General features: G+C 37.7%; 1 protein-coding gene across 1 annotated transcript in view; it reads right to left on the bottom strand.

The window, feature by feature from the left end:
• Positions 1-13,824, bottom strand: part of LOC311089879 (uncharacterized protein) — an 832,216-nt gene that overhangs the window by 725,052 nt on the left and 93,340 nt on the right. Inside the window, exons 39-40 of the mRNA XM_084124910.1 lie at positions 6,792-6,962; positions 6,434-6,604 (exon numbers count right to left, since the gene is read on the bottom strand). Coding sequence (XP_083981036.1) covers positions 6,434-6,604; positions 6,792-6,962 — 342 coding nt within the window. The remainder of the gene's footprint in view (positions 1-6,433; positions 6,605-6,791; positions 6,963-13,824) is intronic.

Genomic DNA, 13,824 nt, shown 5'->3' with positions numbered 1-13,824 from the left:
CAAAAGGAAATTGTCCTGGCTAGAATATAGTGAAAAACAGCTCCCTGTAGCCTTACAATTTTTTAACAGAGTATTTGGCACTCTTAGCCTCCTTCAGTTAACCCCCTGAGGTCGGTGGTATCGCCGGCGATACCAGCTCGCTTTTTTTTATCAGTGTAAAAGAAACTCATAAATACTCTGTTGACTTTGATTTTCCATAGGAGTTTCATACATCAATCGATTCTGTTAAATGTGTATTTTTTTTTGTATACTCACAATAAAAACAAAGTGTTGTGCTTTTTGCCAAATAAAGAAAAATAAACACGAAGCGAGTTCTGCCTTCTCTCTGCCAGTGAAGTCCATTCTGAAACGCGTCCGAAAATGAACAATAACTCAGCGAATACTCAGTCAAACAGGCATACAGACACACAGGCATGAAGCTTGAATTCTCTTCTTTTATATAAAAAACAAATATTCTCATCTTGTGAAATCTGTATTAAAAGAGAGCGATTCCAGTCGAGCTCATTACAGCTAATTCAAATGTAATGACACGCCCACGGAGAGCGCGCGCTATTCAAACGCAAATGGCTGAGGCAATCCACGCAAATCTGTGAACGCCCCCATATCAGCTCGAGAAAACACAAGTTTATTCAGATCATTACTTGTTTACACCGTCTCGCAGCGCTGTGAGGAATAATAATAATGGAAAATGTACCTCAGAAGTGCGGGTATATCGAGGAGCGAGCTGAGGAATACTGTAGTAAGTTTTTTTCCTTCTCACGTGAATCGGGTTTCTGTTTATGAATGAATGAACGGCAGAGATGTGCGCTGTTTACCACAGCTCGCAAAAAGACAGTTTAAATTTAAATCACGTGTGTGAATGAATGATGATGTTTTAGCAAACTGTATTGCTATACTGAGATGAGTAAAAATCGACTGAAATATGTTGAAATAAAATGTAGGCTATTTGTATAAGCAACGTATTAAACTGCAAATTAACATTTATATGCCCTAATATTTCATAAAAACAACGTTACAGTCAGGCGAAATATGAAAGACAACATTTTGTTGACTAGATTTGGGTACAGTTTTTACTGTAGAATATACTGGCACATCAATTAAGCTTTTGTTTAGCAATTTCTATATATATATATATATATAATACTATTTTTGTCAAAAATAAAGTCATCAACTAAGATGTTAGCTGTTCCAATGTTGGCTATATTCAAACTAATGAATACATAGATAAAATGTAGGCCTATAATCATTTTTTTTTTACAAAGAAAGAGTACACTTGAAATATTGTTGAAATTGTAATTATTGTTGTAATTGTAACCTTTTTAATAAAATAGCAAAACATATTTACAAGATAGATGTAAGCAAAATCTTAAATGGTCAATATAAGTCTTCTTCTAAATATATCTTTTGTCAGTGTCACACCTGAATGAATGGCTAATTATGCAGAGTGGGTGGGACATTGTATTCTCAGGTGTAAACCACTCCTCGTTCACGCCCCCCTCGCATATTGGCTTTCCAAGCAAAACCTGTTTTACATCAATTTAAATCAATGTATTGTTTTATATGAACGATAAAGCAAGACTATTTTCACATAATTTTGAAGCCAGAACTCGAAGCGACAACATCCATTAGTCAAAAGTCTTATTGACACATATTTATTATGAGTTTTGTGGTCTTATTTCAGCAACTTTCATTTTTTTCAATAACCACGCATAAACATTATTCTCTTAAAAATTAAAAAATATACATGCATGGTGATCACATATTTTGGTAGCCCTGTTTGTGCTATATAGAGTGAATTTACACCTTTGCCATTATCATGTTTATAAATAACTGAAAAAAGCACAAATGTCAGAGCATGTCAGAATACCTCCAGGGCCCAGAAAACCGCTCAGACTCCAGAGGGTTAAGTAGAAAGTAGTTAGACCGTTACTTGTGCATCCTTATGGACATTTTTGTCCTTTTCAGTATTGTTTTTTTGATCACTTTGCCTGTGTTAATGCTAACTGCAAAAAATTTTGCACGGGTGTGTATTTTTATTGGAATTTTACTATTTCATCACCATTTCCTTTAAAAAATCTATTTTGTACTAGGTACACAAAATACTTCCTCTCGGGACCTTTTGGACAAAAATGGCCCCATTGAAACCCATTAAAACTGCATTTTTTTAATCCCTGTGCCGTTTAACTATAAAATGATGCAATCTTTTTTAAGAGGCTTTCATTCTGTTGGCAAGGCTTCAAAATTTTAATTTTTAAAAAATTTTATCAGAGGGTGCCATTTTTTCAGGTTTGGCCTATAAAGCAAATATTCGCTTTATTCCTGTTTTCAGCTTCGGCATATTATAGAGCCAATTGGATAAATTATGCAACGATAATTGTGTGGGTTTGTTGGTATGGATGTCTAAGTGTGGTTTGTATGTGTGTAATAAAACAAAAAGTGTGTTTGCGTGCTTGTAATATTTGAAAGAGAAAAACTCAACTGCAAATCTAAAATCCAATCACTGTGTTCACTAGTGGAGTTTTGCTGGCATCCAATGGGGAAAGTCTGGTACTGCGCCCAAACAAAATCTTACTGAAAGCTTATTTTTTTAGATATCATCCTCAAATTTGGAACACAACTTGTTTAGATTTATGGCTTTGAATTTATATCAGTTTTAGAGTTCCAAATGTTTCATAAAATATATATTTTATATAAAATATTGATTATAATGTTCATAAATATTTTTCATAAACTTAAACTTCTATAACATTTTTTTGTTTGCACTTTTTTCACTTCAACAACAATCTGCCAAGGGTCTTCTTTAAAATGTGACCAAACTTAAGTCTTTGCTCCCAAGCGTAACATTTTTATGAGAGTTTTTTGACTTGGACATTTTTGTCCACTTTGGACCTATGTGTAACTTCTTTTTTTTTGTTAATGCTAATTGCATGAATTTTGGCACAGGTGTGTATTTTTATTGTAATTTTACTATTTCATCACCATTTTCTTTGAAAACATTTTTTTGCACTAGTTACACAAAATACTTCCCTCTCAGGACCTTTTGGACAAAAATGCCCCCATTGAAACCCATTAAATCTGCACTTTTTTTATCCCAGGACCATTTAACTATAAAATGATGCAATCTTTAATAGGCTTTCATTCTGTTGGCAAGGCTTCAAAATTTACATTTTTAAAAAAAATTATCAGATGGTGCCATTTTTTCAGGTTTGGCCTATAAAGCAAATACTCGCTATATTCCTGTTTTCTGCTTCGGCATATTATAGAGCCAGTTGGATAAATTATGCAATGATAATTGTGTGGGTGTGTTGGTATGGATGTCAGAGTGTGGTTTATATGTGTGTAATAAAACAAAAAAGTGTTTGTGTGTGTGTGTGTGTGTGTTTGTAGTATTGAGAGAGAAAAACTCAACTGCAAATAACAAAGCCAATCACTGTGTGACCAGTGGAGTTTTGCTGGCACCCAATGGGGAAAGTCTGGTACTGCGCCCAAACAAAATCTTACCGAAAGCTCATTTTTTGAGATATCAACCTCAAATTTGGAACACAACTTATTTAGATCTATGGCTTTGATTTTCTAGCTGTTTTAGAGTTCAACTTGTTTCATAAAATATATATTTTATATAAAATAATGTTCATAAATAATTTTCATAAACTTAAACCTATGTAACTTTTTTTGGGATTTACTTATAAAAAAAAATGTAACTTCAGCAATAATCTGCTAAGGGTATTCTTTAAAATGATACCAAAGTTAAGTCTGTGCTCCCAAGCCTCAACTTTTTATGACAGTTTTTTGACATGGACATTTTTGTCCTCTATGTACCTATGTGGAACTTTTTTAAATTGATGCACAAGGGTTAAAAAAAGAATTTAAAAAATAAACACACAGAGGGTTAGTTGGCCTCCGTTCCCCCTAAAAAAATAATAATATATATATAAAATTATTTGTGGAGCTGCTACAGGAACTATGTCACAACTTTATCCCAGTATATCTAGTGATAGCCTACGGAACTCTCTGTAGTTGTTATGGTTTTAGTTAAACCCATGGGCTATAGTGAGGGAAGGTTGTAGGCTCACTAGCCTCACCAGAGCTACACACAGGGCTGTATGCTGACTCCTCTCATTAAAAAACTGAGAGTTGGTATTTTGAGTCTCTGGTCACCCAGAATTATAAATATACATTTACAAAGGATATCAGAATAGCACAGGTAGTAGGCTGAGCCTCCCTATGGGCTCATAGTCAAGGGCGTGGTTAGGCTTCCTCTCACTCCAGAGAGTTATCCTTTGAGGCCTCCGCTCCCTAGAGCTTTGACAGAGTGGATACAGTTGAGTAAGTTGTAGAGAGTCATCGTGCTGAGGCCTCCATCCTTCAGAGCTCCATGCAAACAGCCTCGTGTTTGTCCTCGGAGGCGCTATAGGTCTCTGTTTTGGAGATTGTGGTCAGGTTCACTCTTGAGAGCGCTCATAGAGCTGAACGACATGCTTGCTGACACTGACATGCTCAAGTCGAGCTAACGTTACTCCTCTCGTTCTAGAGAGTTATTTTGCAGAGTATGTTGCTCCCTAGAGCCTCTACGCACAAGCCCGAGGATATACCCTACATATCCTTGGATGCTAGCTCTGAAGAAAAAAGCTTCCTGAGAAACAGACTGCTCTAAACGCCAGCACCTCCCCTGAAGAAGGTGGCTGGCTACTGAGTGTGTCACCCCGGGCTAAGCTAGCTATGTCACCAGTGGTTTATGTAAGCAGTCTGGTTCATGAACCTCCTTTCAGAGCTGTATGCGCTTTTGTGAGTTGTTGGCCCTCTTTGGGCCTCCCGTACAGCAAGCGCCTCAGGTTGAGCAGGAGTAAAACCTTCTAATCTGTTGTGTTAGCAGCTCCCTAGGGCTCTGAAGTCAGCATTGTGTGGCAAAGCCCTACAGGGGCCTCCATGATGTTGTCTCCAAAGAAGCGTAGATGGTACTCCCCTCTGTGAAGAGGGTATTTCTACAGAGTGCTTTGTTTCACCAATAGCCGCCGGGTAAACCTAGGTAGTACTTCCCTCGTTTAACAGGGTCATTATGCAGAGTACTTCACCCCTGGTTGAATCATATCAGGCCTTCACAGGGTTTATGGCCTCTATATTTCAAGCAAGCAGGATGTGTCAATGTGACCGCCTTCCAGTTAAAGCCTCCTTCAAACGACAAGGCTGCCCCAGATACAGACTTTAGTACTCCCCTTTATTTTAAGGGTCGTCATGCGGAGTATGTTGCCTGCGGCCACATTGGTAAGCTATATGGGTGTTGTAGGCTTCCTCTAATCAGAGAGTTGTCATGCTGAGGCCTCCATTCCCCAAAGCTCCATGCAAACAGCTGTGTCTTTGCAGGTTGAGTTAGAGAAGAGGCCTCTCTCTCAAAACAGAGAGTTGTTTTGTAGGCCCTTCGCTCCCTGAACTCTGTGTTGTGTATATCTGAGCCTAGCCGTTTCCCACGTTGCAAGAGAAAACACTAGAGACCACATTGGTGTGAGTATGGCAGGCCTCCTCTTCTTCGAGAGTCATCCTGCTGAGGCATCCGTTTCCCATAGCCCTGTGGAGGCGCTATTTGTCTCTGGTTAGAGACTGTGGTCAGGTTCATTGTTCAGAGAAAGCAGTTTGTTGTCTGATAGTGCATGATAGCCTCCCTGGTATGGGGGTTGACGTTGGTCCCCCTGAAAAGTAGCAGGCTAGAGCCCTTTGGGTCTGGGCCATACTCCCTTAAAGGAACCCCCCTCTAAGCGGCGTTGTGGTGTCCAGACCCTTGAGCTGGCTCTGGGTCAAGTCCTTCGTGTGAAATCACAAAGGTGCTCCATTAAAGCATGAAGCTCGGGCAGTGGCTGTAGGAGGTAGTGCTACTGACAGCCTGCTGCGTAGCAGTAGGTGGATTTAACTCTGAGTTAAATGTGTTTGTGCTTGTCACAGCCATGATTGGCAAACATCCCCTCAGCATGGCAGTGTGGGTATTTCGTTCCCCAAAGCGTCTCAGGACGCAGTGCGAGTTCCCTTTCGAAAGGGAGCGTCTCGGGTTACGACTGTGACTCTTGTTCCCTGAGAAAAGGGAACGAGACACTGCGTCTCGTCACCATGTCTCCGGGCTGCCTGCACAGTCCCTTCAGACAAAGAAGGGGATGACATGTTCTCTAGGCGACCTTTTATACTTTCTGGTCGCACTAGTAGTGATGTCATGGCTGACGCTGGCCAATACGATTGCCGTGATTATACAGTACTTCAGTCATCATTCACGCTCAGGTGTTCCCCAAACGCAGGACGCAGTGTCTCGTTCCCTGTTCTCAGGGAACAAGGGTTACAGTCATAACCGAGACGTTATTTTTAAAGTGACGAATTAATATTTTATAAGTAACTTACAACATTTTTATTTAAAACTACTGCACATTAATAAAAAAATAAAAAATAAACTCACCACAGCATCTTCAGGTGATAGTCTGGATCCTGTAATATATCATTGAGCTCTTTCACTCCTGATTGTCCAGGATCATTTCCTGTGAGATCCAGCTCTATCAGGTGTGAGTTTGATTTCAGAGCTGAAGCCAGAGCTTTATAACCTCCTTCTGTGATACCACAGTTTGAAAGTCTACAACAGGAATGAAAATATAATTCAGTTTATTAATCAGTTATTCTTAAAATTACCAGAACAATTTTAAGCCCTAAAGGAAATGGTTTGTGAATTATAATTTATTTATTGTATAAATTAGAAAATAGAAAAAATAGGATATAGAGGCAAACAAAAGGCCCTTCTAATATGTTAGAAATCATCTGACCTGAGTTTCTCCAGTTTACAGTTATTTTTCAGTCCTTCAGAGAGCAGTTTCACTCCTGAATCCTGCAGATTATTATTGCTCAGGTCAAGATCCTTCAGAATGCTGGAGTCTGAACTGAGAACTGAAGCCAGAGCTGAACAGCTTTCCTCTGTTAGATCACACTTACTGAGCCTAAATAAAATATTACAAAACATGATGAATATACACAACTGTACCATTAACTGTAGGAAGTAGAGAAGAGATCAGCAGACTACAACCTGAAAAGATTATATGATTATTTTTATTATTTCATAAAATTCGTTAGGAATTTTACTTTCCAGCTATTAATAATACTGCTGTTTAAAAGTCTATAAAAAATGTAATCTCATATAGTTGCTGTTTAAGTTTGACCTGAATGAGCCATTTGTATTAAAATGAGTTGTCTAATCAGTGAGAAGTAATCAAACCTTATTTGAGACAATTTAGAGTGACTATTAAAAGTTCCATTTTCTAGGTCAGGGGTCGACAACCTTTTTGTCATGAAATGTAATTTTTAATTTTCCTAGTTAATCACTGTACGACAAACACATACTTGCTACGTACACATACACAACACACACTGCTGCAAGCATGTGAGTACTGCACATTTCTTACAATTTATAAATGATTACAAGGTCAACAAGGACCACATTGAGTGTGGGTGTGGCAGGCCTGCTCTTCTCCGAGAGTCATTCTGCTTTGGCCCTGTGGAGGCGCTATAGGTCTCTGTTTTGGAGACTGTGGTCAGATTCACTCTTGAAAGAGCGCTCATAGAGCTGAACGACATGCTTGCTGACACTGATATGCTCAGGTCAAGCTAACGTTACTCCTCTCGTTCTAAAGAGTAATTTTGCAGAGTATGTTTCTCCCTACGCACAAGCCAGAGAATATGCCCTAGATATCCTCGGATGTTAGCTCTGAAGAAAAGAGCCTCCTGAGAATCAGGAGGAGAATCCTGAGAGCCATTTGTATTAAAATGAGTTGTCTAATCAGTGTGAAGTATTCAAACCTTATTTGAGACAATTTAGAGTGATTGTTAAAAGTTCAATTTTCTAGGTCAACAGTGAAGGTGTCTTTATTAGTACCAAGGTAGTTACTGCAGTTCTTTATTAGTACCAAGGCAGTTACTGCAGTATACTGCAGTTTTTAAGGAAGTAATTGCATTGAATTAACATTACAAAGTGATGTTGCTTTAGTATCAATGTTGCACTCTCAGTTAAAGGCGAAGCAAAGGTGAAATTAAGATTTCAACCACAAATCAATGGTAATGCTATTGAATCAACATTATATTATGATTGATTCTACATCACTGATGCTGAATCAATATTGAAATTAACAAAAATAATCAATGGTAATTTTGTTGAATCAATGCAACACTATGTTGTTGATCATTTGAATTGATCGATTGCTCCTGTCTGCCTCGCTGCCTGCTGTGAGTGTGTTTGCTTCGGTGCTGTAAGCTCCGTCTTAGCCTCGTATTTCCTTGTTTTGAACCATCATTTACTACAATTTCTAGTTGTTTATACTACTATTAAATACAGCTTACCCAACATCTCAGATTAACCTGACATCGCTAGCTTCCGTTACTACTAGCACAACACGCTAGTAATTCGCTAGCCTGTTAACGCGCCACCCGTGCGCTCAGCTATTTTTATTTATTTATTTTTCTCTCGCGCGCTCACGCCTTTGAGTTCATAAAAGCTCAGGTGAGTAAGAATCACTCAACAAACACGGTGAGTAATGTCTGCTACCGACCGTCTGCTAGCGGCCTCACGTCACCAAGGTCAGATAAATCCCATCACATAGAGCCTCTTTCACCTAGCTATCATCATATAGAGACTGTGTCTGTTCCCCGAATTTGGAAATCCAAAAAACGTTTAAATCCATCTAAGGTTAAAAATTTAATTGATGTTCAACAAATAAAAAACAGCTATAATACAGATGAGCAAATGCTAAAGCTTGGGTTGCTGAATATTCGATCGCTTACTTCAAAAGCACTCATTGTTAATGATATGATTTCAGATAATAACCTAGATGTGCTGTGTTTGACAGAAACCTGGCTAAAACCAAACGATTACATTACTTTAAATGAGTCCATCCCGCAAGATTACTGTTATAAACATGAGCCTCGTCTGAAACGCAAAGGGGGAGGAGTTGCTGTAATCTATAGTAATATTTTCAAAACCACTAAGAAATCAAGTTTTAAATATAATTATTTTGAAGTGTTAGTACTTAATGTAAAAATATATAGTATAAATGATAAATCACGTTTGAGATTTGTGCTGGCTACTGTATACAGACCACCAGGGCACCATAAAGATTTTATCAAAGAATTTGCGGACTTTCTATCAGAATTAATATTGACCAGGGACGTGCACAGACATTTGGAGGGGCAGGGGCTCAAGTGAAATAAAAGGCATCTTCTCATAATTACATATTTTTTTTCTTTTTTTAAACAAAAAAGTATATATATTAACGCAACTCTGACTTCCTTTTTAAAAAATTAATTTAAAAAGTTAATTAATTTTATCTTCCTCAAACTCACGCAATTGTTTCATTTTCAAAAGATGTCTACAAAATAATCAGTTCACACAGAAACCATGGTCGCCTTAGTATTCACTAGGTTTATAGAGCAGCAAAGGAAACCATTCCACAATGTGCATGTTTTGAAAACATTTTCTATGCTACTAGTTTCAAGTATATTTGAAGAGTTCATATGCAAAAGCCTCTAAGTGCCATCTGAAATTTTCTTCTAAAATGAGCTTCTTTTTTTTTCAAGCTCGTATATTTAAGTTCAGTAATTTAACTTAAATGACAATTAATAGGTAATTTTCATTGCCAGCAATGTGAAATAAGTGAACATAAACATACAAGCTTGATAAAAATGATCATTATAGAAGGAAATTTCAGATGGCACTTAGAGGCTTTTTCATCTGAACTCTTCATATTTAGAATAGCCTAAATAACTGCATCAAGCAGAGGGGCGTGTTTTACTAATAATTTGTTTATTTTTGCACAAGGCACTACATTGTTTTAATTATTTTGGTGTTATCAGAATACATAACACTTTAAAATTAAACTTACCAAAATAATTGAGTAAAAATTCAATAAAGGCCAATGTCACGTATGTATTTGTGGTTGTATGGAATACTATTTTATAAAGGTTTAGAGGAAATAAAAAAAAGTTAAATTAGTCATAAATAAAAAGTTAATTTATAAATGTTATTTTTAAAGTTTAATGTTAACTTATTTCTACTCAGTTTTATTTATTAATGTACCAGATGCAGTTACTCAGATTTACTACGTTCTTTAGAGTGTATCCTCCATCTGTTTGCATCTGTAGATTTCTTCTAAATTCACCAATTTAGATTTCTAAATTTCAGGGGGAAAGACTCTTGATGTAAGTCATTACTGGGGACGTTCTGTATGCAAATTAGGCGTCAACTAGTTAAAATGCGCACATTTGCATCTAATTGACAGGGCAATGCAGGTAAATAGGATAAACAAAATAACTAAAGCATATCACCTGGTGGTGATATATGCTTATTTTATTAACTTATTTTATTACATGGCTTGGTTGAATTCCAATGTAGAATGCGGTCTGTTATTTCTTGATAACAGACCACTGTGCGGAGTATAAGAGTATAACAGACCGTTGCCATGAACAACAGAGCGTTGCTATGGACTCACAGGATTCTAACCGTAGAGACGGAGCGTACTATTTTCTTTAGCGGAAGGCCGGAAGCAATACAATCGGGTTTAACAATCGGGAGAGGGAGCGTTTCAGAACTCCTGACCTGATATTTAGATATACTATTCTTCAATAAATATATTTGTTTGACAGGGAAGCTGTGCGCAAACAGAAATATATATTATTTTTCAAAAATAATTAAAAAAAAGCACCCCAGAAAAAAGGGCACTTTCTCTCCAGGAATAAAAAGGGCAGGTGCTCAAGCCCCCTTTGATGTCTATGTGTGCACGTGCCTGATATTGACTGCAGATAAAGTACTAATTGTTGGTGATTTTAATGTACACGTAGATAACGAAAAAGATGCATTGGGATTGGCATTTAAAGACATTGTAAACTCAATTGGAGTTAGACAACACGTGTCAGGACCTACTCATCATCGTAATCATACTCTAGATCTAATATTATCACATGGAATAGATGTTGATGCCGTTGAAATTCTGCAGCAGAGCGATGACATCTCAGATCATTATCTAGTCTCGTTTAAACTTCATTTAGCCAAGGCTGCAAAGCCGACTCTGTGTTTCAAATATGTTAGACCTATCACTTCTGCCACTAAAGATTGCTTTATTAATAATCTTCCTAATCAGTTTCACCATCTCAGCATCCCAGATAGCTTAGAAGATCTAGATATTGCAACAGAAACGTTTAACTCTCTCTTTTCCAGCACTTTAGACACAGTTGCTCCATTGCGCTTAAAGAAGATTAAAGAAAATAGTCCAACGCCGTGGTACAACGAGCACACTCAGGCCCTTAAGAGAGCAGCCAGAAAAATGGAGCGCAACTGGAAGAAAACAAAACTAGAGGTATTTCGCATTTCATGGAAAGAGAGCTCGATTGCTTACAGAGAGGCCTTAAAAGCTGCTAGATCTGCTTATTTTTCAAACCTATTAGAAGAAAATAAACATAATCCTAGGTATTTATTTCAAACGGTGGCTAAACTAACGAAAAAGAAAGCTTCAAGCACCGAAGTTTCCAAGCAACACAGCAGTAATGACTTTATGAACTTCTTCACTTATAAGATTGATAATATCAGGGAGAAAATTATAACTATGCAACCGTCTATTACAGTATCACATCAGGCAGTGTATTGTAGTCTCCCTGAGGAAAAATTTGATTCATTCACTGCTATAGAAGAGGAAGAATTCGTTAAACTCGTTAAAACATCTAAATCGACAACATGTATGTTAGACTCTATACTGACTAAGCTACTGAAAGAAATACTTCCAGAGGTCATAGATCCTCTTCTTAATATCATTAATTCATCTTTGTCTCTAGGATACGTACCAAAAACCTTTAAGCTGGCTATGATTAAACCGCTTGTTAAAAAAACGCAACTTGATCCTACTGAATTAGTCAATTACAGGCCGATCTCGAATCTACCTTTTCTGTCAAAGATATTAGAAAAAGCAGTATCTTCACAACTGTGTTCCTTTCTTGAAAGAAATGATATCTTGCTGATCACGTACAAAGCACTAAATGGTTTAGCTCCGCAGTACTTGAGCGAGCTCTTAACGCATTATAGTCCTTCACGTCTATTGCGATCTCAAAATTCCGGCCAGTTGATAATACCTAGAATATCAAAATCGACTGCTGGCGGTAGATCCTTCTCCTATTTAGCACCAAAACTTTGGAACAGCCTTCCTACCATTGTCCGGGAAGCAGACACACTCTGTCAGTTCAAAGCTAGACTAAAAACACATCTCTTTGACCTAGCATTCACATAATACATTATAGACTTCTATAATTCAATGTTAGGCTGCATAGATTAGGTCAGCTGGAACCGGGAACACTTCCCATAAATCCTGATGTACTCGTTACATCATAAGAAGAATGGCATCTACGCTAATTTTAGTGTCTTTGTTTATCCCGAGGTTTTCCCGCAGCCTGCCGGATCCAGGCCGTATCCAGATCTGATGAAGGACCTTCGCCTGGACCCGATCCAACGCAGTACTGAAGTGCCAACTAGTCTCCCTATGGAGGATCCCTTTACCACTCTACAGATAAAGCGTTGTCGGGAAACTCAATTCGCGTATCTACCCCGAATTGATAAAAAAAATAAAAAAAAATCTGTATCAAAAATTATAAGGAAACACCAGTACTTTGTTTAGGCTTGGTTTATAGGGAATTACAAACCTGCGTACATATATTCAAACGCACATAACTATAGAACCAATTCTTAATGCGCATGTGAACGCCATCAGCGTTTCTCACAGGTTCGCGTTTAAAGTCTATGTAGAGAGAATTGTGTCGTCTTAGCGGCCCCTAATTTAATAACAAATGATTGTTGCGACGGAAGCGAATCAATCATAACTAACCTTAGCTGGAAAATAACTTTACTAAAGAACCGCTATAAAGCCAAAACAATCTCTGTTACCATAAATTATACGTTTATCTCTCTAAAGCTGCTTTGAAACAATCTACATTGTTAAAAGCGCTATATAAATGAAGATGACTTGACTTGACTTGTTGACTGTACATTGTAGATTTGCTAACGAAACACATTCAGAAAGGCAACTTGTCAACATCACATTATACATGAAATTGGATCATGAAAAGTTGGTATCAATCCATCTTTCAGAATCAACTTTTGTGCAAATCCTGTGTTTTACTCACCCTCATGTGCAAAGTAGTCTGGTGTAAAATGACTGTCACATACTGGTATATGAATTTACTTGGACACATTCCCTTCATAAATGAAATGGGAGTTTATGGAGACTCATGTTTATTATTACAGCCATCAACAGATCAGTTATAATGTTTACGTAGCAGAGGCATATCACAGGCTCACGGATGGTCAGTCCTGAATGCTGCTGTCCTGCAGAGTTTTGCTCCGACCCAACTCATCTTCCCTTCAAGTAGCTTTAGTAATCTTGAAGACATTCAGGTGTGTTTGATAGGGTTAAAGCTAAACTATGCAGAACGGCTGCACTCCAGGACCGATGTTGTCTATCCCTGCACTAGCTGCTCTAACAACAATATAACAATGGCGGACTCTGTGCTTCTCACACAGGGCTGTGTCTATGCTAATAGGAGATCGTCACCAGTGGGCGAGGCTCTCAAAAACAAACATAAAACATTCTCTCAAAACAAGCGATTCCAGATTTCATTGACATCATTGTAGGGAGAAATCTGGAATTGCATGTTTTGAGAGAATATTTATGATTTATGGGGATTTAAAAAAAAGGATTGGGTGGATTTTAACCATTATAGGCTGGTTGTTTACACACACTGTGGACACATATGTGTTCAAACACCATATAAAAG

This window comes from Abramis brama (genome assembly GCF_963993115.1).
Source record: "Abramis brama genome assembly, chromosome: 9".
In the NCBI taxonomy this organism is placed as follows: Eukaryota; Metazoa; Chordata; class Actinopteri; order Cypriniformes; family Leuciscidae; genus Abramis; species Abramis brama.
This window is presented reverse-complemented; position numbering and strand designations above follow the sequence as displayed.